Source organism: Bufo gargarizans, chromosome 6, assembly GCF_014858855.1.
Source record: "Bufo gargarizans isolate SCDJY-AF-19 chromosome 6, ASM1485885v1, whole genome shotgun sequence".
Lineage (NCBI taxonomy): Eukaryota > Metazoa > Chordata > Amphibia > Anura > Bufonidae > Bufo > Bufo gargarizans.
In genome coordinates, this window is record NC_058085.1 from 277,794,849 (window position 1) to 277,821,258 (window position 26,410).

Here is a 26,410-nt window from a genome sequence, read left to right on the forward strand (position 1 = left end):
CTGCCCCCTGCTGCCTGGCAGCCCTGATCGCTTACAGGGGAATATGATAGTACAATTAATCCCTTCCGGTGCCGCACCTGAGGGGTTAATTGTGCTATCATATCCCCCTGTAAGAGATCGGGTGCTGCCAGGCAGCAGGGGGCAGTCTTGTACAAAGTTTGTAGTGTATTCTAACTAGAAGCGTCCCCATCACCATGGGAACGCTTCTGTGTTAGAATATACTGTCGGATATGAGTTTTCACGAAGTGAAAACTTAGATCTGAAAAAGCTTTTATGCAGACGGATCTTCGGATCCGTCTGTAATAAAGCAACCTACGGCCACGGATCACGGACACGGATGCCAATCTTGTGTGCATCCGTGTTCTTTCACGGACCCATTGACTTGAATGGGTCCGTGAACCGTTGTCCGTCAAAAAAATAGGACAGGTCATATTTTTTTGACGGACAGGATACACAGATCACGGCCTCGGCTGCAAAACGGTGCATTTTCCGATTTTATCACGGACCCATTGAAAGTCAATGGGTCCGCGAAAAAAAATGGAAAACGGCACAACGGCCACGGATGCACACAACGGTCGTGTGCATGAGGCCTTAATAGCCCATGTGTATATTATTTTAATAAAACGTAGGTGGATGATTGTCAATCCATCTATTCTGCTTCCTGTCTTGACTCAGTTGGAGCATCACACATTGCACTGATCAGTTCAATTTGCTCTTCTGTGGGCAACTTTATTAGGACCATCAAAAGAACAATAGAGCTGTCATACTTTTATCCTAAATTCTACATCTACTATTATCATGAGCATTAGCTAGCAGATAACATTTTCTCCTTGCCAATGGTAAATTGCCAATGGTTTACTGATCTATTTAGGAGGTCATATAATAAGGAAAATATTTTTGTATTTCCTTTTGAGTGGCATAGTACGGCCAAAATGAGAAAGAAAAACTGCCCGAAAATAAAAATAAATAAAATGATGTTGCATTCTAGGCATTTTGTATCACCAGTCCTTTGGAAAACATTTTAAATAGTAAAACTATGGAAACATAGAAATAAAATATTTTGTTGCATTTGGAGTTAGTGGAAACATGGTGGATGGTTCCTTACGTTGTCTTTAGATTGCCAAGGTTGCCTTTTATCCTGCAAAGAGAAAGCACAGACAGAGATTTCTATCATGAAGAGTATACATATAAGTGAAAGTGCCCACAAGGGGCAGTTAGGGTAGAAAACTCTCACTCATTCTTCCATGAAGCCACATACTGTATGTATAACTGGTTACTCACACGTTGGCCAGAATGAGGACACGGCTCTCCAGTTTCTTCTTGCTGTGTACACAAGGAAACATAAGTAATGCAATGTAAAGCACTTCGATATCTTTCTAGACTTTGCTTTACAGAAGCCAATTTCCTTTGATATACAGACCTGTCATGAATTCCTCCCTCATTGACTGGGATGTTATTAAGATCTGTTAGCTTCAGGAAGTCCTCATTGAAGTAGTAGAGCTGAAGGATACAAGCGAGGAGGAAGGAGGACGGAAGTAATATCCCAGCAAACAGCTCCACAGTGCTGTACTGCTCCAAACCCAGGTCTCTCAATCTGACCACAAATATTAGTTTGGGAGAAGCAATGGTCACCAATCTTAAATGCAGCCTTGTATATTGTACATTGTGCAATTTTACAGGTGTATGACTTGTACAGGAAAGTGCTATTTAATAGGGTTCTATCTGAATATATGCCTTGGTATGATCCTTTACCAAACATAATGGCATTTTGTCATATGAGAGTCAAGAAATTCACCTTTTATTGGTTCCCAAGTATATTACTATTCATATGCAGTAGTGACCAAAATGTTTCCAACCCGTATTACCATGCTATATAAGATCCCCATTTTCTCACCCCTCCTCTGACATTCCTAGGATCTGAAGGAAAAATCCAGAGATGGTCTTGAACTGGTAGACATAGACAGCAATGAGAACCACCATAGAGTAGGAAACCACTGTGATCCAGAAATACTTTAGGATTCTTCTCCACAATTCATAATGAATCTGCAAATTATCCAGGAAAAGCGTTGCACAATTTACACAGTCCAATGTATTACAAGGGCTTGCAATCCAAAAATGTAATTCAAGTGGTTATCTAGACTTTTCTAAAAAACGCTAAAATACAAGATATCGCGCATTACCTTCTCCACTACTAGTCCTATCTAACCCTGCCAGAACTAGACCACTATCGCGTATCAATACTTGAATCAAGTTTACCTTGCTATTGATTCTTCCTCCGTGATCTTTATCCAGCTCCTATTGCAGGCTTGATGACAGGATTATTGTGGGTCTGGTATCTCTTTCACAGGAGTGCGCCCCGGCCGCTGGCGTTCTCCGTACTGATAAGTTTGAAAGCTCGCGCTCAAATGGAGCGACCTAGTGACATCACTATCCAAGCTACGGATCTCTACAAGTGCCAAACTTCCAACGCATTTCCGACAATGCGCTGTCCTTTGTTAGGGAATCAATCTGGCACTTAACGATACCTCCCTTTTATACCACCTTAGTTTGCCTGCCTTAACTCTTCATGTGTCACATCTTACTTTCAACCTCTTATTTTTCTCATTATGCATACATGTCTCCCATTTAATCACAAGCAAATGACCCTATTTCCACATTTAGACCCTTCGGTGCCTCTTTTTGTACGTCCAATGTAGACCTTGTTACAGGGGCATATAATTGCATATATTACTCCCGACTATTGCATGTTATGTATTCTCTAATATCATATACATACAATCAGGTCCATTGCGGTACTGCAGCACACTACTTAGGGAGCATCAGCGCCAGTGGATTAGCATATATTTATCTAGACTTTTGAAAATGGATAGCCTTTCCTTAGGTATTAAATCTGTGGGGGTAAGACTAGCTAGATCAGCTAGAGAGCTCGGACTAGAGCTACGAGGTCTCCATTGTTTACACTGGTCTATACTGCACAATGTCATACTTTTCGTAGCAGCTACACTTGGTACTGTTGTTTGTGAATGGCACCTTTGTAATCAATGTCCAATTGTAGAGCAAATAAATACATATTTTACCTGTATGACTCTGTATGTGGGTGTTAGTAAACTGCAGTAATGACAACTCTGCTTTTGAGGGTGCTCACTACTATAGCACAGGGTTCCAAGATCTCCAGTATCCAAATGAATGATTGCCTAGTGATCAACTGGAAGAGCTGCAAAATCTCAGAAATGGCTCACCCTCAACAAAGGTGCCGCCTGCTTGTACAACCCAGTTTTATTTACTTTGTTTCAAAATTTTAAGAAACTGCCTTCTTACGCTGGCCATACACATTAGACAGAAGTTGGTTGACGATTTAACATCAGTTGAGCAAACGATCGTCTGGTGAACAATGGTTTCACAGACACGGCCATACACATTTTAGTCCATATTGGTCATTACAGTTGATCAAACTGCCCATGCATGTTGGTGATGGATGAAAGATCTTTCTGGGATCATTCTTTCAAAGGAGGAATTTTCGCCCACGAACAATTATAGAACAAAAGATCTTAAGTCTTATTAACCGCCAGAGTAACTTCCTGTCAAACAATGATAGTCTGTTATTCGTTGGCTAAAATGATCAATCTTGTTAAATTTCCACAGACTAAGGATCGTTGTGGTTGAAATTATCCATTTGGATCAACTTTAGACTAACGCGTATGGCCACCTTAAGAGCTTAGCTTTCAGATTTGAGTCAAAAGTTGCCCTCACCTTGTACAGAGAAACGCAGAACAGGAAAAGCACAATGTAGAGGATCTTATATACCACAACCTTCCCGCTAAAACTAATGACAAAAAACATGGCACCGCAAAAGTAAATCCAGTACTTCACGAGTGTACCCCGCACCAAGGAGCCAACTACTTCCATGAATGCGTTTGGAGGCTCCTCGATTTCTGCATGGAACAAAATAAAAATGAAATAGCATTTCTGAAATTATTAAAAACGGTAAGGTGCCCATTGACTATAATCATGACGTGTTTATTAAGTATTGCTAATTTTCATTTCTGGATGCCAATGCACATTTCTGTTGAATATTAGCCAGTTTGTACATGGCTCACCTTTTAGCTACATAAAATATATGCATATTCACTTTCAGTGGCATCTTACCATTAATTAGGACTGATAGGTTATATGTCAGGGGTGCCCAACCTGTGGCCCAAAATGCCATTCTGTTCAGCCCCCAACTATCAGACTGGCACTTGGGGGGAGGGGGGGGGGATACTTTAAGCAGTCTGAAAGGAGAAGACTGTTACTGTTATGCCTAGTTTGGACCATCACTGGTATTCTCCATTTTGAATCCCTGTGTCATGCGCCACCCCATAAGGCCTGGTGCTAGGCATAACACTGTGCTTTTGTTTTACTCAGATTTCTGCTTTAAAGGGGAATTTCTATGTAAAACATTAATTCTATATCCATAGGATATACAGTACTATAAATGTCTAATAGGTTCAGCAAGCCAGAAAGGGGGAGACAAGGTTGACTGGTGGCCAGGCATGTGTGGCTCTCTCCATTGTGGTTTATGGAAGTTGTGAAATGCTCAGTTGTTTCACTAACATCCATAAACTATGATGTCGATATTTACAGACACTTCATCTCAAGGGATCAGGAAATTACTCTTCATACACTTCTGGTACTCCCACCATTCAGACATGTAGAGAGCAGATAGTGTGGATAAGCCATAAATGTCTCAGATGGGCATACCTCTCAATTGCGGTCCTTGGGAGTGGTAGAATATGTGGCCCTCAGACCAGAAAAGGTTATGCATCTTTGTTAAATGTGAATTAGCCCAAAAGTCATACACCCTATGAGCAAGTGATGATCAAGTCAGGTACACCCACTGCAGAAATTCATGGACCCTGTTATATCTAGGCCTCTTTATATTGTTTTTAGATGACTGTAAGGATTATTTGGTATGGAACCACTATGTCAACCAATTGGTTTTACTTTGGGCTAAACCTAAGAGTCCTATCCTAGCAGTCCCCTGGTATTCACCCTTTAACCCCTATACAGGAATTTGGAGTTTGCTGCATGGGAGCCACCAGGCTGCTACCTCAAGGAGTAGTCCCAATGTAGTTGACAGGTGACCCACAGTAGTCACACTGGTGCAAAGCACCGAGAGATCAGGCAAAGCTCCTAGTCAGTAACAGGCTGAGGTCAAGGCGAACAGCTAAGGTTTAAAAGAGTAATAAGGCACAGGTCAAGTCAGGCAGCAGAGATTCAGAGTCAGAATTCAGGCAGAGGTTGGTACACTGGCATACAAACAGACAGAAAACCTTTACGGGGACTAGCATGCTAGAAACCCCTTTTGTTCAGGTACCTTTCAAGAGGGGAAGGTGTCTTAATTCCCTAAGGATGACCAGCCATTAGCTGGTGAAGATTAGGGTGTGTCCTAGTTGGCCCTTGAAGAGCTGGGGAGAGCATGCATGCCCTTCTGGCAGACAGGAGAGGACAGGCTGGCAAGCACAGGCCACATCCTTCATGAGGTAGAGACAGTAGCGTAGCATTGGGGGGGGGCACCAAATTGCAGGGGCGCCAGGCAGCCATACGCCCTCTGTTCTGCCTCATAAGATTCAGGCCAGGCCTAAAGCGTATGAGGCAGTAGAAAGGCGCAGGAGATCGCGATTACACCACCGTGACTTTCTGCGCCGGGTCTCACTAGATGCTGTGATGACGCGGTGCAGACTGTGCTGTCTGAGCGTGAGCTGCAGGGAGAAAGTCACCCTCCCTCCCACCTCTGCAGCTGACAGAAGTTAATTTTTAACCTCATTTTTTTAAACCCTGTCGGCTGAGGAGTGGGAGGGACGTGGCCTAACCAGATCGGGGCGTGGCTTAGCGGGACCTAGAAGTAGATTTTTAACTTCATTTTTTCAATCCCTGTCAGCTAAGGAGTGGGAGGGGCATGGCCTAACCAGACCAGGGGCAGGGTATTAAGTTCATCATTTGAGGGTGGACACATTGTGACAGGGGGCGTGTCTGGGCTCCTTCCTGCAAGAGTGACGCCCTTTTGGCACCTTACTGGCTCATTTGCATTTCAAATAAACTGGATTTTCAGAGGATAAAAACATCTATTGCTGGAACAAAGGCACATCTTGAAATAAGGTACTAAGTGCTATTAGGCCATGGCTTTACTTCAATAGTAATTATCCTGATGACAGATTTACTTTAAAACTGACCTACAGCAGTGAAAATAAATGGCTGGGTTGTTATGGAAACCTGGTGTAAAACTGTGTATGTGGAGGCTGGAGGACCGGTGAGCTTCTATTGGCTGATAAGAGTCACTGTGAGCTTCTATTGGCTAATGCATTTTTTGGAAATATCTCAGGAACGGTACGTCCTAGAGAGCTGAGACCTTCTCGGACACCTGAAGTACCTGTGTGCCAAATTTCGTGATTGTAAATGCAACGGTGTGGATTCCTTTAGCGGACATACACACATACACTCAGCTTTATATATTAGATAATGTGGCCCCTCTGTATAATATATAATGGTTCCCCCTGTATAATTATTATATATAATGGCCTCCTCTGTATAATATATAATGGTTCCCCCTGTATAATTATTATATATAATGGCCCCTCTGTATAATATATAATGCCCCTCTGTATAATTATTATATATAATGACCCCCTATATAATTATTATATATAATGCTCCCCCTGTATAATTATTATATATAATTACCCCTCTGTATTATTATTATATATAATGGCCAACTCCGTATTATTATATATATATATATATATATATATATATATATAATGGCCCATTACAGAGGGGCTATTATATATTATACAGAGGGGGCTATTTTATATTTATATATATATACACTAATAATACAGAGGGGGTCAGGCATTATATATACTATCCATATAGAGGGCATTATACATTTGGGCACTACGGGGGGTCTTTTATCTAGTGACACTACAGGGGACAGTTTAATACAGGGTATACTACAGAGGGTCATTATAACTCAAGGTCAGCAGATCTTTATAAATACTTGTACCACTATTGGACGCATTATAACTACTACAGACACTATAGGGGGCTTTATTACTACTGCAGGCTCTTATTGGGGTATCTTATAGAGGGGCCTTGTTACTGCTGGGATCACTATAGGAGGCCTTATTTCTACTAGGGGCACTATGGAGGCATTCTTATTGAGCACATATTAATGGGGTTGCTATTGGAGATACTGTAAGGTAGAGTTCCTTAACTCAAGTCCTCCTGGCCCACCAACCAGTCATGATTTCAGAATAGCCTACAGAATCAATACCTGTGGAAAGTCCTGACGCACTAACACTAATTATATCATCTGCTCAATACTAAGAAAATCCTGAAAATATGACGATCAGGTGAGCCATGAGGACTGGAGGTGAGTAACACTGCTGTAGGGAACGCTATTACCATGGAGGACAGTTTGGGAGCATGTTATTATGGGGACTATCTGTCTGACTATACCACAGTATTAGGTGTAGCAGCAGGATGAGTGCTGAGGCACCAAGAAGGGGAGGATGATAGTAAAGTGAGGAATCTAAGCATTTTTTCTGTGAAACTCTGCAAAGACGAGACCCGGCTGAAAGAAGGTATCATGGCGATCTTATCTCCAAATGAAGACATTGAGGAAAGTCTACATCACAGGAGATGTCAATGGATACAAGAGGTATGTAGTGCTGTATTCTACTGTATATTTTGTAGGGATGTATGTAATGTCCATCCACATATCTGTTTCACAGTAGGGTTGGGGGGTGGATTGAGAATATGGCCCATCTGCTGCATCCTGGCCCCAGACTTTAGGTCACACTGTGTGTGTTCTGAATTCTGGGGTCTTACACCCATCTACTACATCATCTGTACTTAGAATTATCATCATGTTATCTGTGGTGTTACAAAAGACTACTGCATTATCTGTTAAAAGGGGCGTGTCCACAAGTGGGGAGGGGGGGGGGGGCGCAATACATAGCTTGTCCCAGGTGCTGGCAACCCACGCGGCACCACTGGGTAGAGATACTTGGTTCTCCAATAGCCTGACCCACTGCTGGTGGGCAGAGATGGGCAAATGGGTCCAGATGGCCAGAACAACATAAGGACCACCTATGTATGCCCAGAGTAGTAGCACAGCGTAACAGTGACCCTCAAGTTGAAGAAAATAAAACCACATTAACTAGGGAACGAACAGAACATTTACATGGTGCCCTCATTTTCGCCTCTTCACCTGCAGATCTTCCAATTCCCAGATCATCCAAGATGGACACAATGCTTCTCATGCTTCCTGATGCACACTGTACATTTGGTAGTCGAAGACCCTTCCAGCTTATTCAGCTCTGCTCTTGGATTGGCCAGTACTGCTCACATAAGGCAGCACAAACTGTCTTGACTATCAAATGTACGGTATGCATCAGGTGGTCTGAGAAGTATTTTGCCCATCTTAAATGTGAGGAGAGGATTATGGGAATTGGCAAATCTGCAGCTGAAAAGATGAAAAACAGAACACCAGTTTCCCTAGTTCATATGAATATTTTTTCTTGAGTCAGAGGGCTGCTTTAATCTGTCCCACTAGAAGACTATTTTTTGGCCAGCCTGGTCCCAACAATACATTCTTTTATGAGAAGAATAGACAGCTCAAGAATAAAAAAAATAAAAAAATGAATGATAATTTTATGAAGTCTGACAGCTTTTGGCACTTGCAGTATAAAGATTTTTAATCCAGTATGTATAATAGCTAAAAAAGGACTTTAGTGAGAGATCTACTAACCACTTTCCTCCACCAGAACCTCTTTTAGTGATTCCATGTCTCCTTCCTGTTGACGTTCTTTTAGATTCTGCCTTAACAATGTCCAGAAGACAAAGGCATAGAAAATCTTAAAAAGAAAAATGCCATGGTTAACAATAAGTAATTTTACACACACAGGTAAAAAGATATTTAGTTTGTCTCACCTTTAGTCCAAGATGCACACATGGCATAGTATAAGGCTTCAAGTCAAAGTCAATAAGAACAGCTGTGGGTATTCCAGGGAATAGTTCTTCTTGGGAGATATTGAGACCAACAAAAAAATTCTGGACCACTAAAATGTTGGCATAAGAAGCCAAAAACGGTGCACTTAGCATGGCATAACGACGCCTGTCCCGAGTCATCCAAATTATGCATGACCATATTAATAAAACAAATGTCAGCCAGTTGTTGTGTGTGATGCTCCAAACCTAGGGAACAAATGCATCTCATTTATACCAAAAATAACACGTAGACTAGCAATAATTACAGATAGAACACATGCTAATTCCCGATAATTCATTAAAGACGATGAGCAGAACAAAAACAGCCCTTCAGTGTACATAAGAAATGTGAAGAGCAGGCTTTATCATCTTACTTCTAAGCTGAGATATGCTGGTTTGAAGTTGTAGGCCCAATGGCTGAAGAGAGATTCTCATGACAACTCTACCTGTTCTGGTTTCTGTCAGATGCAGTATTGTCAAAGATACTTTATTTGAATCTAGTATACCACATACATTAAAGGGAGATTGGTGGCATATTGCAAGGATTTGTCACCATTGTCAGATAGGTGCTGGTCCCACCCCTTGGACCTGCTCATATCTACAGAACCGGGCCCCCAAAGCAAAGGAGACTGCAGTATGCATGCACAGTGTACTCTCCATTCACTTCTGTGAGAGTTACAAAAATAGTGAATGGAGCACACTTGGCTATTTTCAGAACTTCCATAGGGTGGTTGTGATTGCTCCTTCATTTTGGGGGCCCCATCCTAAAAATTACACCAGGTTCCAGAGGTGGGAACCACACCTATCTAACATTGCCTGAGATGAGACAACCCTTTTAATGTCTCCACATATACCCATATAAATGTCACTATCCAAACCTGATAGGAATTATAAGGCTACTTTCACATCTGCGTTTTCAATTCCGCTATTGAGATCCGTCATAGGATCTCAATAGCGGAATAAAACTCATTCGTTTTCTCCCCATTCATTGTCATTGGGGGCAAGTTGTATTCGGTAAATTTTATTCAAGGTCTCCATGATAACACATTGTCATCAGAATTTCTGATTTACAGACTTAGGCTTTGGTCCTGTTACTTCAAGCACCCATATGTCAGAAAAGAAGTAAGATATTTAAAAAAAGTTTTAATTTTTAATTTACATTAAAGTGTCTTTTTTGAGTTTCTTCTATTCGTCTACTTTAAAGGGAGTCTGTCAGCAGTTCTGACCATGCTAAACTCTGGACAGCACTAGCTGAGGAGAGCGTTACAAACCTTTTGTTATTCTATGAGGCTCTGCTCCAGCATGTGCCCTTAGCTTCACTGTGAATTTCTCTCTGCATTGAGCTGCTCACAACCCCTCCCTGTGCTCTGAGTGACAACTGTAGTGGTCTACTTGTTGGATGATACAGTTGTCACTCAGAGCAGAGGGGGGGGGGGGGGGACTGTGAAGCAGGTCAATGCAGAGAACCCTTCACAGTGAAGAGCTGCCCTGGGTTCTTGACAGAAGCAAAATCTGGCAGAATAAAGCTCCATATTCACACTACTCCTGATGAGAAAAGCTCCTTAAAAAGTTTACTTTTACTGCTCTCCCCAGTCTCTAACTAGCGATTCTGTGGGCTGACATACTCCGTTTAAAGGGGTATTTCTATGGTTGAGATTGAACTAACCACAATAAGCTATGGCTGGGGGTGGCCAGAGGGGGGTGGTAGTCCCCTGTTTCCTTAACTCCCACACGAGAGAATGCAAGCTACTCAAACAGCCAAGCATGGCAGTCTACACTGTTTCCATCATGTGGGAGTTATAGAAGCAGTATAGTTTGCTTTGTTATGCTGTTTCCATAGCTTCGATTGAATGCTGAGTGAGTTACAGAAACAGCAGAACACCGCTCGCTCAGTCATTTCTGTAACTCTGCCTACTCTGGGCCATTGCTTACGTTGGTTTTCCCATCTCGACCATTCAATAACTATTTAAAAACCAAATGTAAAATAACTGAATATTTGTGACCAGTTTATTCATTTTAATCTACACTTGCACTACTATATACGAATCCACTTTGAGCATGAAACGCCATCTCACCATCATGACAATTAAGGCACTGACGTAACTCTGCCTCATGATAAACTGGCCAAGGACAGCCATTCCACTTCGCTTTGACTCTGCTGGAGCGATCTCCTCTGCTTCCTCCTTCTCTAAGTGACATGAAACACAAAATTGATTCTTTAAAAATACAGCAAGCAAAACCCTGAGAAATAGAAACATCTACAAATGTAATACAATGTATGTAAACTGTTTTTAGATCTTTAAAAGGGATTTTTCAGGACTTAAAGGCTATGTACACTTTTGTGTGTGCTTTTTTCCGTACAGAGCTGACATGCTCTAGTAGCCCCGTTTGGATTTTCTGTCTTTTCCGTCATACTGGGAGCAGATGGGCTCCTTATCTCTGCTCTCTGACCTTATAGACACTCATTATAGCTCAGTTCTTTTCTTACGGATAAGAATGGGGCTTAAATAAGTGTTTATGACCTCTCAGTAGTTTAAAAATAAGACTTATTAGATGACCAGCAGAATTTGAAAGTGAATGTACCAGTCACACAGCTAGAAAATCCATTAACCCTTTGTGACAGAACAGCTCAATATTTCTAATAAAGGCCAATTGAAAAAAAATATTTTTTGCCAAAAATACATACAATCATTTAAAAAAAATTGCCTCCGAATGTGTACAAAGCCTTTAAATATTGATGACTTATCCTCTGGAGAAGTCAGCAGTGTCAAATCAGTGGGGGTCCGCTTCCTGTCACTCCCCGGCTGATCAGCTGTTAGGACAAGGGTTGCAGCCTCTTTTTAGTATACCAGGCACAGCGGCATACATTGTAGAGCTTTATATTACAGCTCAGAGCTCAATCCTATTCATTTGAATGGGAATGAGTTGTAGAAAGGCCATGTGATCCATGGATATGACATCACAGGGCAAGAAATAAGCCACATTACTCACCCTACTAGCGAGGCCCCTTCAAACAGCTGATCGGTGGGGGTGCTGGCGTTGGGCACCCACTGGCCTGATATTGATTAACTATCCTGTAGACAGGACTACGATATTTAAGTCCCAAAGACCCCTTTAAACACATATACTGTAACCTTGTCTTGCAAAAATGTTTGTATTTAGCATGTGCATACAGACAGACAAAGGGCATGGGCTAGTGAGATTTCTGGGTGAGCACAGGATAATAACCAGAAACATAACTATAGGGCTTATTGCGACAAACTGACCTGACGCCACTATTTTTATGTCATCTTCAAGGTATATAGGCAGAGAGAAATCAGTATGTGCTTGTTGTACTTCACACTGAAGCAGAGGCAATTCTTGCCACCCATTAGGCATCAGATATTCAGTCTAAAAGGTAGGGAAAAAAACAGGCAATTAACATCTGGCAAAATCAAAACGTATAATTGATGATACACACCAGTTTTCCAGGACCCCCGCCGATCAGCTGATTGAGAAGGCACAGTTGCTCACAGTAGTGCCACAGCCTTCTCTCCTGCTTTTCCTAGACCATATGATGTCACGTTCATCAGTCACGTGGCCTAGGCACAGCTCAGTCCCATAAAGGTGAATGGGTCTGAGCTGCGATATCAAGCACTGCGGCTATACAATGTACAGCACAGTGTTTGGTGGGCAGAGAGAAGGCTGCGAGGCTACTACGAGCGCTGGTGCCTTCTCAAATGTCAGACCCCCACCAATCAGATACTGATGACCTATTGGGGGGTAGGTCATCAGTAAAAAAATGCCCAAGAAACCCCTTTAAAGGGTCACAAACTTTTTACAAAACGTAAATATGTCATAGAGACATATCAAAAGTTTAGATCGGTGGGGGTCTGAGTGCTGAGACCCCCATCGATCCCTAGAACAAGGGGAGATGGGCGCACACATAGCACACTCTCTCTCCTCGCTGCACGAGACAGAGCACTCTATGCATGCATTTCTCTCACATCAATCTAGGGATTGATGGGGTCTCAGCGCTCAGACCCCTCCGATCTCAACTTTTGATATGTTTCTATGATATATAAAAAGTTTTGCGAAAAGTTAGTGACTGCTTAATTGAAACACTGTGACTATAGTCAATGAGTTGACTCCTCTCCTCTGAACCGCACATACTTACAAACATTGCAGTTGGTAAATTAGGGACAAATAGACCATGCTGCCCAGCCTGAACTGGGCAGCAGGGTGGCTCAGTGGTTAGCACTGTTGCCTTGCAGTCCTGGGTTTCAATCCGACCAAGGACAACATCTGCATGGAGTTCGTATGTTCTCCCCATGTGTTTGCGTGGGTTTACTCGGGGGTACTCCAGTTTCCTCTCACACTCCAAAGACATACTGATAGGGACCTTAGATTGTGAGCCCCATTGGAGACAGAAAGCAATGATAATGTCTGTAAAGCGCTGTGAAATATGTCAGCGCTATATACCGTAAGTGAGTAAAATAAATAAAAATACATTTGCAGGGACTGTCTCTGTAAATTCAAGACTGATGGCAACTATGTCTGCATGAATTAGTTATTAATTCTCAGTAACATAATCAAGTGTAGGCGATAGGTCCGGTGTGTGCAGAGACTACTTTGGCTACATTTCAGATTGCATGTTGTTTTATAGTGTAGTAGCATGTTATTCCATTACTTGTAGTGTGACATAAAGTGCGCCTGTTGTTTCAGGTGAGTTTTCAGAATAAACTGCCGTAATACTGTACCATTACATGACTTGTGTATGATAATATGATAACTTTCACCAGCTTACACCTTTGCAGGCTCTGTCTATCATTCTCAGTTGGCTCTGAGCCAATGGTTAGAGACTAGCTGCTATGATGGCTCCCACTGCATACATAGAAAAGCAGAGCTCCTTCATCCCCTCCTCTGTGCATCGAAAACTATGAGCATCATAAAATAATTTCCTTAGTGAGCTGAAACTCCATCTTGTCTCCTAAGATGAGCAGTGAATTCACAGTAATTGAACAGTTTAGGGAGGTGTAGATCAAAAGGTGCTGATAAGTGGAGAAAGAAGCATTTCCCCTAATAAGCTATATCATCAATGTCTTATACTGTCATGTATTATTGATTTATGCAAAATTTGTGGCAATGACAATGACCGTATAGTCAGTTCAGATACAAGAAAAAAGAAAGGGGGTAGACAGCAGACGAAGAAGAGTGAGAGGGCGGGATTATTTGATTTGGGGAGAACCTCCAGGAAGTTAACTAATCTTAATGCAGGATAAACGGATATAAAATTGAAGAAAAATTCTATAAATATAAAAAATCACAATGCACTAGTAATGCTTGGTTCTTTCAAATCATGAATCTTTATCAACCATGTTATTGGTTGGGTACAGTATATCCTTCTTAGCCCTTTAAAATATATTTATTGCATATACAATAGACTCATTGGCTGTAAATATCTGTTATCCTGTGTTTAGATTAATTTTGGAGAAAATTCATGGAAATACTCACTTGCTCAGCATTTGAGGTCCAAAGCATTTCATCCATATGGTGATCATCTTTGGGGCTGTTTTCTGTTACACCCGTAGATTCCTCCTTCAACAGATAATTAAAAAACAATAGATCTCCCCAATGTAGCACCAAGAGCAGTGGTGCACAACCGTTGGCCCGGGGGCCACATGCAGCCCGCAATGCAGTTCTGTGTGTCCCCCAACAATATGGTCACAGTCATGCTTATCTGTGTCTGGTGGCTGCTCATATGTATTATCCATTTTAGAGAGAAGAGGAATGGTGGTCATCTCTGGGATGTCTATATATTGGTAGAACTGAGGTCTCCTGAACTCCAAAAAGGAGTAGATGAGGTGTACAGGAGGCCAAGCGTGCATGCAACTATCTTCATTTCAGTTTTATGGGAGCAGTGAAACACTTGGTTGTTTCAGCAATCTACAGTGGAGAGAGCCACATGCATGGTCTCTTCATTTCAGGAGGGTAAGCAGAGAAGAAGGGATCATCCATTCACCCAATATTTGGGAGTTTTGGAAATAGAACAAGCACCTTTTGGGTATCTATGACATGTGCTTTCAATATACCATAAATGTCTCAGATGGTAAATACTCCTTCAAGTTTTATTGCAGCTCTTGGGACTGGTTCAATATGACAGTGTGGCCCTCTAACCAGAATAAGTTGTGCACACCTGACTAAAAGCACTGGGAGCAATTTGTGACATACCATTGGAAGTTTAGCCCATTGCTGCACCAACATGACTAAGGTATAATATAAAACTAGCAGCATAAACGGGTTTGCAAAAACTGGCCAGTGTAGATCTTGGTGAAGATGGATCATCCATGATTCCGTCTGATTGGTCCTGATAATTGCTGTTATCCCAAAAAGCCTAAAAATGTAAAATAAAAAAGGGCTATATTTACAATGCTCCGTTGGACATGTCAAACAATAATATGAAATGGTATCGATGGGCTCTGGTCATCCTATACTTGTGTTAAAGGCTCATGACTCACTAAACTTACCGGCGAACGCCATTAAGATATTTGGACATTGCATGAATGATGTATGAAAATACAGATGGAAATACCATGCTGCACTTAAAAAGTCAAATAATATACAGATTACTGTGGTCCCAAACCCCTACTGACCACCTATATTTGTTTTTTACTAATCTGCAATTTTAATCTGGCACTCATTTTATGTGCCAGCCAGTCTCCTACTCTAGCAGATGGGATTAGAGAAACCTCCAATCCAGACCATTTAATCCTTAGATGCCATGGTCAATAGCAACTGCTGCATCTAAATTGAGTATCACCACAATTATACTGGCCAAGCGAATACATTTACCATGCTATTTATAATTTATATTGAACACTATAAAAACATGGGGGTCATTTATTACGACTGGCGTTTTAGACGCCGGTCTTAATAACCCCCACCGCCGCTTCTAAATGTAAGACAGCTTCTCAGCTGTCTGACATTTAGACAATTTTCTATGCCTAAACCACACGTAGAAAATGGTAAATGAGACGGGTCTGCCTACCCGTCACCTTCCTCGCCCACGCCACGCCCACTTTTTTAGACCTCATGCAGCCGCATCGACGGGGGAAAAAAAGTTATGGCTCTTGGAATGCGACAATGACAAAGAATTAAAAAACTGCTGGTTAATAATGGGTTAAGGTATTTGGCAGCATGTACCCCAGATAAAAAAAAGCATAAAAACATTTTTTTAAATAATAATACAAGGAACAATCATTTAAAATCTTACCTAGCAAACAAATCCTGGGGTGGAATTACTTCTTGGAAGTAGGGGAGCTGATATAGATAGACAGCCGTCAAGTGACCAGCACTAAAGACTGCAGCCATGACGCAGAGACTGCTGAAAACCACTAGGCTAACACTGCGGTTACATGCCCACCAGGAACACAAAAACATGAAGATGGAAAAATACAGGGCAGAGGTCACAGACGGTAAAATTATACCTGCAGAAGACAGACGGGAGCAGTTACTGCAATGGAGTGGGAAACCGGAGCACCTGAATAAAACCTGCATGGGGAGAACATGCAATTTCCTGCAGATGCGGCCTCGGCCGCACCCGGCAATGCTGACTCTTGGTTATAAAACCACCAATGGAAACCAGTTGACTGCATCTTTAATGCAATTTTTACTCTTTGATAATGAGTTTCTTTAGTTAGACTAGTATCAGTTATGTGCTTTCTATCACTGGATTGCAGTAGACTATGATGTGACCTAATCATGTTCTTTAATGGCTTGGTGATGATTCCATTACTTCAGCAGTTCTTTTTGGAGGGTGGGTGGCAACACAGTTATAGCCTAATGCAAACTAACATTACACTGATGGGAAATACAACCTTAGGGGAAAAAAAAAGGTTCCATACACTAATTATTTTTCATAAAATGTTCTATAAATGTTTAATGATGTCTGCATTGGTCATTTAGGGGTTGAGGGCATTTTTCTGAAGCACAACCTAAAATGGAACATTTGCGTCATATTCAGTGGAGGAGATTTCAGCTTTGTTATTAGGCAGGGAAGAAAGTAATAAAGTAATTCCAGTCATAGACGTTCAGTAAATCAGATAATAGATAATTCAATGTTAGGTTGCGACCAGTCGAGGTGGATTTTCCATGGATTTTTAAAGTAGATTTCTCCCTATTCCAAGGGAAAATAGCTGAACCATAATTTGCTTTGTCAGGTTCCAAGGTTTGGGAAAAAGTCAGACGCTAGAGAGATGGTTCTCTTTACCTGGGAGATACATCTTTCGATATTATTTTCCCATGGAGCATTGCAAATAAAAACTGGTCTTCATAAGACCCCCCCCCCCCCCCCCACCCCATGCCTTGCAAAGGGAAATGGAAACTGAAATCTTGCCAATTTAAAATCCTAATTGTACTGAAATTGTAAAACACTGCATGCAAATCCACAAGGCAAATGTGTAGTGTATCCATCCTAAATGCTATGGGGGAGGGGGGGGGGGGGGCTGGATCATGCAACACAAAAAAATTGTTGAGAAGCTACCTGACAGGCCAAGTAGAAGAGTAACCACCACTTTTCCGGCTGTCGTAAAAAGAGCCTCAAACAAAATCTTCATTGCAGAAACGAAGGCTGTGACCTTCTCGATGAGTTTTGTTCGAGTGTCGTTGGTGTCCTTATCCACAGTGTCTTCTTCTGTGGAAAAATCTGTCTCGTTCTCACTTTCTTCCGTCTCACTTTCTGTCCCAGATTCCTGAGGTAAAATAAATCAGATTATCAGATCATTAATAAAAACGTAATAAAATGTTCTTATTGTAGCTTGTCTTCCCACTACAGTTCTCTAGAAGGACTACTGCAAATTATTATTACAAGAAGAAAAAAAATTGTTGTGATTTATTGTATTTTATAGCAACCAGAGGGTTAATATATTGGCAAACTGTTTAGCTTACCAGGGTGATGGACTGGGCCTGCCCCCTGGTTAGTTAATCAGTTGAGAAGCCTTGTCTGAGCAGAGCAAGGGAGAAGACAAAGCTCCCAGTATCCAGGTTCAGAGAACCTTAGTCTCTGGGACTGAGGGAGGGAGATCTGACAGCTTAGAATATAGAATATCCAGGCTGTGCTGACAAGTCAGTAAGGTATTCGCTTATTTATGGAATAACAGACTTTAGTGCAGTAAAAAGGATTATTGTCTCCGGCATCTACAGGAACAGCAGAAAGAGTTAGTAAGCAACTAATTGCATGTCTGTGGTTCTGTTGATAGACTTCAAAGTGTCTTTAGGGGAAAAGAGAGCCAGGGAGAACTACAACTACCATCATTGTTCATGTCTATATACTGATATTGGGAGAGGATTAGGCCCCACTCACACAACCGTATGGCCGTCGTGCCCGTGTTGCGGACTGCAAACTGAGGGTCTGCAAACATGGGCACCGGCTGTGTGAACTATGCATCGCAGTGTGGACCCATTGGGTTCACGATCTGCAAGATATGGCGACCCATGGGCTTCCACGTCCGTGCCTCTGCTCTGCAAAAGATAGGACATGTCCTATCTTTTGCCGTATCTCGTGGATTGCGGACCCATTTAAGTCAATGTGTCCATACTGAGATACAGAGTTCACGGCCAGTGCCCATGTTTTGTGGACCCACTGTATGCGATCCGCAACACGGGCATGGCGGCCATATGGTAGTGTGAATGGAGCTTTACATTGTGATATATATGTGCTTTTTACTGCTGTATGTACTACTACTCCCATCTTTAATTTATTAAAGAAAGACTTTATTTATTGCAACCTGCATCCATGATTGACTCCACCATCTGTCAGCCTCTGCCTCAGCACTCCTGTCTTCCACCAAGCCAAACCATTTACCATCAAAGGCATGCCAACTACCACCAGGCAGGAGCCCCAGCACCAGGATGTGCCCCAAGGGAAGAAATCGTGCATCCTCTAGTCACTGCACGGCTCTAGGGAGCGCAAGTGTAGAGCTAGCAACCCTGAGCTGTGAGTACTACTACCACCTTCATTGCCACTACCACTCCTCCCATCCTCACCTCCCATCTGAGTCACAGCACCACCACTTACATTTATGGCGTGTCAAACAGAATCCTTCTTACTTAATGTTTTTTGGCTAGTGCAAACTATATAGTGATTATTACACTGTATTATTACAGAGCAGTTATGACATCTGGTAGTTTTTCTCAGTTTAATTATAATTATGGCCCTGAATGTGAATTTTACAGCCCGGACCTCCTATCTGGCATGTCAGCGTCTGGCCATGTGAAGGAGTGCTTCTCCACCTGCGCAAGATTTAGAATGGCCTGACTTGCAGAATAGAATGGGTGGCTCTAACAGCGAGGTGGGCAGGATTGCCAGCATGACTTACGCACTCGTCTCAGGCTGCGACCTGCCCCAGTGAATCCACTAGTGACTCCACACCCCAGTGACTCCACACTCTAGTGACTCCGCTAGTGAATCCACGCCCCAGTGACTCCACTGGTGACTCCACGCCCAAGTGGTTCCGCTAGTAACTCCACACCTCAGTGAATCCACTAGTGACTCCATGCCCCAGTGACTCTGCTAGTGACTCCACACCACAGTGACTCTGCTAGTGACTCTATTCCCCAGTGATTCCGCTAGTAACTCCACCCCCAGTGACTCCGCTAGTAACTCCACGCTACAGTGACTCTGCTAGTGACTCTATGCCCCAGTGATTCCGCTAGTAACTCCACCCGGAGTGATTCCGCTAGTGACTCCATGCCCCAGTGACTCTGATAGTGACACCACCCCCAGTGACTCCGCTAGTGACTCAATCTCCCAGTGACTCCTTTAGTGACTCCACGCCCCAGTGACTCCGTTAGTGACTCCATGCCCCAGTGACTCCGCTAGTGACTCCATGCCCCAGTGGCTCTGCTAGTGACCCCACCCCCTAGTGACTCCGCTAGTGACTCCACGCCCCAGTGACTCTTATTAGGCAACTGAAGAAAAACTGTTTCTGAACCTTGGCAGTGTGACCAGTGTGAAGATTTGAATAGCTTAATGTGCCTGTTCTGATGACAGGTTCTTTTTAACCCTTTCAGTATCCAGGCCAATTTTTGCACATTTGACATGTGTCAATTTATGTGGTAATAACTTTGGAACGCTTTTACTTATCCAAGCCATTCTGAGAATGTTTTCGCTTGACACATTTTACTTCATGACAGTGGTAAATCTATATTTCAATATATTTCACCTTTATTTAAAAAAAATCCAAAATGTACCAAAAATTTGTAATACCTCATAAAATGGTTATCAATCAACATTTAAAAAATTTCTCTGGGGACAGGGTATTCTCATATTCTAAAATATAACTTTTACTAGATATGCCATAAAATAATAGATCAATAAGGTTAAAAACAACACCAAAAACATTGAAAGACTGAACCGCTATCAACACACCCTACTATTATCTTGTCATACCCTCAGATCCAGTCTAGTTGCTTGAGGACAGATCACAAAATTAGTAAGATACAGTCTTACCGCCTCCAGATGTGCAGATTGCAGATGAGTATCAGGCGTGTGATAAAGGAGTATCCTTAAAACGCAGTGGCCAGGTATATTGCAGGCCTCAATCAATATTTTGTGAAAGCAGGTATATCAATCCCCTTAATCAGTATTTTGTGGAAGCAGGTGTATCGCAGGCCTCAATCAATATTTGGTGGAAGCAGGTATATTGCACCCCTCAATCAGTATTTTGTGGAAGCAGGTATATAGAACCTCTTAATAAATATTTTGTGGAAGCAGATATATCACACCCCTCAATCAGTATTTTGTGGAAGCAGGTATATAGAACCTCTTAATCAGTATTTGGTGGAAGCAGGTATATCGCACCCCTCAATCTGTATTTTGTGGAAGCAGGTATATCAAACCCCTTAATCAATATTTTGTGGAAGCAGGAATTTTGCAGCCCTCAATCAGTATTTTGTGGAAACAGGTGTATCGCAGACGTCAATCAGTATTTGGTGGAAGAAGGTATATCAATTCCCTTATTTAGTATTTTGTGGAAGCAGGTGTATCGCAGGCCTCAATCAATATTTGTTGGAAGCAGGTATATCAATCCCCTTAATCAGTATTTTGGGAAAGCAGATATATAGAACCCCTTAATCAGTATTTTGTGGAAGCAGGTATAGAGAACCCCTCAATCAGTATTTTGTGGAAGCAGGTATATAAAACCCCTCAATCAGTATTTTGTGGAAGCAGGTATACAGAATCCCTCAATCAGTATTTTGTGGAAGCAAATATATCATGCCCCTTAATCAATAGTTTGTGGAAGCAGGTATATTGAAACTCTTAATCAATATTTGGTGGAAGCAGGTATATCACACCCCTGAGTCTGTATTTTGTGGAAGCAGGTATATCAAACCCTTTAATCAGTATTTTGTGGAAGCAGGTATATTGCACCCCTCAATCAGTATTTTATGGAAACAGGTATATAGAACCCCTTAGTCAATATTTTGTGTAAGCATGTATATCCCACCCCTCGATCAGTATTTTGCTGAAGCAGGTATATCGCAGGCCTCAATCAATATTTGGTGGACGCAGGTATATCAATCCCCTTAATCAGTATATTGTGGAAGCAGGTGTATCGCAGGCCTCAATCAATATTTGGTGGAAGCAGGTATATCAATCCCCTTAATCAATATTTTGTGGAAGCAGGTATATCGCACCACTCAATTAGTATTTTGTGGAAACAGGTATATAGAACCCCTTAATCAATATTTGCTGGATGCAGGTATATCGCACCCCTCAATCAGTATTTTGTGGAAGCAGGTGTATCGCAGGCCTCAATCAATATTTGGTGGAAGCAGGTATATCGCACCCCATTAATCAGTATTTTGTGGAAGCAGGTATATAAAACCCCTTAATCAATATTTTGTGGAAGCAGGTATATCGCACCCCTCAATCAGTATTTTATCGAAGCAGGTATATAGAACCCTCTAATCAATATTTGGTGGAAACAGGTATATCACACTTCTCAATCTGTATTTTGTGGAAGCAGGTATATCAAATCCCTTAATCAGTATTTGGTGGAAGCAGGTATATCAAACCCCTTAATCAGTATTTTGCTGAAGCAGGTATATTGCAGGCCTCAATCAATATTTTGTGGAAGCAGGTATATCAATCCCCTTAATCAGTATTTTGTGGAAGCAGGTGTATCGAAGGCCTCAATCAATATCTGTTAGAAGCAGGTATATCAATCTCTTTAATCAGTATTTTGTGGAAGCAGGTACAAGAACCCCTTAATCAATATTTTGTGGAAGCAGATATATAGAACCTCTCAATCAGTATTTTGTGGAAGCAGGTATATAGAAACCCTCAATCAGTATTTTGTGGAAGCAGGTATATCGCACCCCTCAATTTGTATTTTGTGGAAGCAGGTATATAGAACCCCTTAATCAGTATTTTGTCAAAGCAGGTATATTGCACCCCTCAATCAGTTTCTTTGGGGGGCAACAGGTATATCACAGCGTTGCAAATAGTTGTTCCAATAGCGCTTGTCCCTCTATATACCTGCGGTATCGCAGCAGAACCGCACACAACTGCTGCACAATACAAATGCACTATAATATACTTTCTATGTTAGAAAGTATATTATAAGTATATCACACCCCTCTATATCACACCTATCGATAGCACACCTATGCCAGTCCTTAAAAGGACTTTTGTGGCCCTATTAGCTATCATTTGGTGTCCCTAACAGTCTGTCCCTGCTCCACAAAGCAACCTCTCCCTACACTGGCAAAACACAGAATGTAAAATAACTGCCAGATCGGGTTCTGTTATAGGGTTGAAATGTCTCAATTTGCTGTCCTTTCCCACCTGATGGATGTGTCATCGGTCAAAGTTCAGCTCAATGCAAAAGAATATGAGGCATGCGATCATCGCCCTATGTTTGCATGTTCGGCGAATCGCGAATGCGCAAAGTTTGCCATGAAATGACCGCCAGGCGAACCGCAAGGACATCTCCATATATGATATGATAATTTTATTTGGGTGGATACAACATTTTTTATTAAATTGTGTGAAAGTACAGTATTTCTTTAACCTAAGCCCTTTCCGATTAAGTCACACCCCCTTGCAAAGTTAAGCACAAAACGTGTCTAAAATCACAAAATAAATGTGGTGCATATATGCTAGTTTTTTGGTAAAATTAAGTTGGAATCCTCTTAGTACATCTCCACCAATGTGTGTGTGTGGGAGAGATAACTGCAAAGATGACCCTTCCATGACAAATAACACCAAAAAATGATGGGCTCACCTCATCTTCTTCTTCCTCCTCACTGCTCACGCGAACACTGATTTTGGGAGCTCCTGATCTTACTAGTTTTTTACAGGCCCTTCGTATAAAATATCCAGAAAATAACATGCCAATATCGGAGACCAACAGTCGGACTATGTTCCAAGCATCTACGTTGCTAAGTCTAAAACAGAAAAAAAAAAATACTTAAATTCATACAATAAATTCTTTATTGTATGAGCAAGAGGAAGAGAATGTACTACAAGACACACACATGACTGGGAATGAACCATTTGTTTGTCTGCTCATAGGAGCCGTATATACATGCCGCAGTCATCTCCTCTGTATGGTTGCTATTACAATTCAGGTGATTAGCAGCAAATTTACATGGACCAATTATCAAAGACAAGTGTTCATAGGAATGTTTGCTCCCAATATGCGTCCCGATCCCCGGCCCATGTAATAAGCTACTTTAGTCTTATGTCACAACTTAAAGGGGTTCTCCCATGACTAATGTTAAAAATAAAAATCAGACACCATATAGTACATGACAATCTCTTTCTAACAAAGCTAGAACCCGCCCTGTACCTTACATGGAAATATCCCCATTTATTGCTGTGCTAGATTTATATCAAGGTGACATCTCAAGGGGAGTGTCTTTTCTGCTGCATCACACCTCAATTGAAGGATGAAACTGAGCATGTGTGGCCATGTCAGTGAGCCGGACAAAGAAATAAGGGAAAAAACATACAGCAGGTGGCGCCATACAGATACATTTTATTGAATTACTCAGTGGCTTTGCAAATTTTTTTATTACAGTACATGTGACTACAAAACTATTTCGATCCAGGTGCTGGTTTGAAAACCTTAGAATATTTTTCGGGAGACAACCCCTTTAAGTCAAAGCACAAACTATAAGTACTCTCCAACAAATATTAAGCAAATTTGCAAAAAAAATTGAAATATCTGCCGTCATTTGGTGGGATCCTTCATTGCATATTACCGACCGATAAATATTTGTCCTGGTAGAGGACACGCAGATACACGGCTATTTACAGTACCAGTGTGATCAAGACATGAACAGGACACATTTTTATCCAATGGAAGTAAAATAATGAATGTTCCTGCAGAACGACGACAAGCAGAGATCTTAAAAACCGTGGAATAGATACAGAAGCTAGATTGGAAAATTGTATCTCTTTCTTTATAGTTTGAATAATCTTCATGTTTTGAAAAATAAATACCTTATTAAAAATGTTTGTAACACCCCAGAGTGGTGTTACCACTCCTGTACCCTGCTACTATCTCTAATGGGCTAACCTGTATTTCATCTTATGTATTTTGTTCCAGGTCTTCTCCACAATGTGCATTCCTAATCTTGTTATGCAACTGTTTATTACATGTAATGTGCCTGATTCACAAGCAGGGGGCAGCAAATATGGCAGAGCTATAGTTAGAAAGAATAGAACTTACCATTCCATTCTCCCCCCTTTGGGCTGAAGTGGGCCAGTCCTGCTTCCTACCGGAAGGGTGGGGCAGAAGTTTCCAGTTTGTTTTAGGCTCCTCTAGACAGGGAAAAGGAGTGCAGGGACACGTCACTGCCTGACGTGCCCATGACGAGCCACAGCACCTTAAGCTCTGCTGGTCATAGAGGCGGAAAACTAAAGCCTCAGGAGCCAGGAGAAAAGTTCCTTGACTGAACATGTCCGACTACAGAGTGAAGTGTAGCATCAAGAAGAAGCCAAGTTATTCAGTCAGCTTTTCAGTACAGCAGAGAGAAAAAGATAAAGCAGAGTTGAGTTTGCCTGCTAGTTTATGCTAGAGCCTGCTGGAACCAAGACAAAGCCTGAAAATTGTTTGGAAAAACATTTATTCAAGTAAAGCTGCCATTGAACTTCATCTCAAGGTCACGACTTATTTTTCCTCCATCCCTCAATTATTCCCCCTTTTTATTGCTTTGGAGCCAAAGCCTGGGGTCCAGCGGTATGAGCAGGTAGGAGCACCGTGACACACATAAAGAGACATTTGGGCCGCACTACACCACTCGGCATTTACTACACCTGGGACGCAATAGAGGGCCCTGGGGACAGGATCTACTTTTGGGCATTGAAGGCCCACTCTATCTGTAAACCCTCCTACAAGAGACTTTATAGCATCTTTTTACTGCTGGATAGTGTGAATCTGCATCGGTTGCAGCACTGTGGTAAAACAGTGGTTAATCAGCCATCTTGGATTTGGGCATTGTGTGTTGAGTGGAAGACATCCACCCATCAAAGGGGTGGGAACCAAAGAGCCTGCCTCCACAGAGGAACCATTCTTACAGCAGAAGGAACTATAGTGCTCATTACAAGTTCCCAGGAGGACAGAGAAACGAACTGTACCCCCTACAGGAAGTAGAAGCGGTGGCGATTTTGGAAAAGGGAAAATGCAGTTCCTTCCCTGGATCCTGAGAAGCAATGTCCAGAGGTCTGAGTGAGTACTGTTGGGGAAAATAACCTTGCTAAAGACTGTTTGGGGCCATTATCTGCATGCCAGAGCATCATACTCCCCAGAATTTAGCAGTTGTGGTTTAAAGGAGCCATGCATCAATTCTGCTGCTGTTGCCCATAGCAACATACACTTAAATTGCATGTTAGCTTACACTGACCCCTCAAGTCTGGTACAGGGTATCAAAAGCCATGTCTGGCAGTAAGGATAGCATAGTATATAAGTGTGCAGGGTGATATATCTACAGTGTTGAACAGGGTCAATCACTTACAATATAGACCCCCAAGGACGGAATGAGGGAGAGAGAGCGCCAAACCCTGTTTTAGAGCACAGTTAGAAATGAAATAGAATAGAAAGCACCACTCGCAGTGATGGTGACTAAATGACACAAAATGTATCATAAAACAATAGCGTGAAGTACAGATGGTAAGTACTCCAGGTAGAAGACTCTGAAGTACAGATGGTAAGTACTCCAGGTAGAAGACTCTGAAGTACAGATGGTAAGTACACCGGGTAGAACACACACAGCTATAGAGAAAGGCCCGACTAAAATCATATAAAAATAATAACAATAGTATAGTTAGTAATGATAAAAATGTGAAGTGCCCCTCAGGACAATTTACACAAGTAACACTCACTTCACTGGG

At 41.9% G+C, this 26,410-nt stretch overlaps 1 protein-coding gene across 1 annotated transcript in view; it reads right to left on the bottom strand.

The window, feature by feature from the left end:
- Positions 1–26,410, bottom strand: part of LOC122942147 (piezo-type mechanosensitive ion channel component 2-like) — an 81,346-nt gene that overhangs the window by 42,151 nt on the left and 12,785 nt on the right. Inside the window, exons 4-17 of the mRNA XM_044299646.1 lie at positions 23,298–23,460; positions 17,552–17,759; positions 16,283–16,496; positions 15,241–15,403; positions 14,524–14,607; positions 12,297–12,420; positions 11,106–11,218; positions 8,974–9,237; positions 8,792–8,897; positions 3,751–3,932; positions 1,895–2,043; positions 1,421–1,594; positions 1,282–1,323; positions 1,106–1,138 (exon numbers count right to left, since the gene is read on the bottom strand). Coding sequence (XP_044155581.1) covers positions 1,106–1,138; positions 1,282–1,323; positions 1,421–1,594; positions 1,895–2,043; positions 3,751–3,932; positions 8,792–8,897; positions 8,974–9,237; positions 11,106–11,218; positions 12,297–12,420; positions 14,524–14,607; positions 15,241–15,403; positions 16,283–16,496; positions 17,552–17,759; positions 23,298–23,460 — 2,019 coding nt within the window. The remainder of the gene's footprint in view (positions 1–1,105; positions 1,139–1,281; positions 1,324–1,420; positions 1,595–1,894; positions 2,044–3,750; positions 3,933–8,791; positions 8,898–8,973; positions 9,238–11,105; positions 11,219–12,296; positions 12,421–14,523; positions 14,608–15,240; positions 15,404–16,282; positions 16,497–17,551; positions 17,760–23,297; positions 23,461–26,410) is intronic.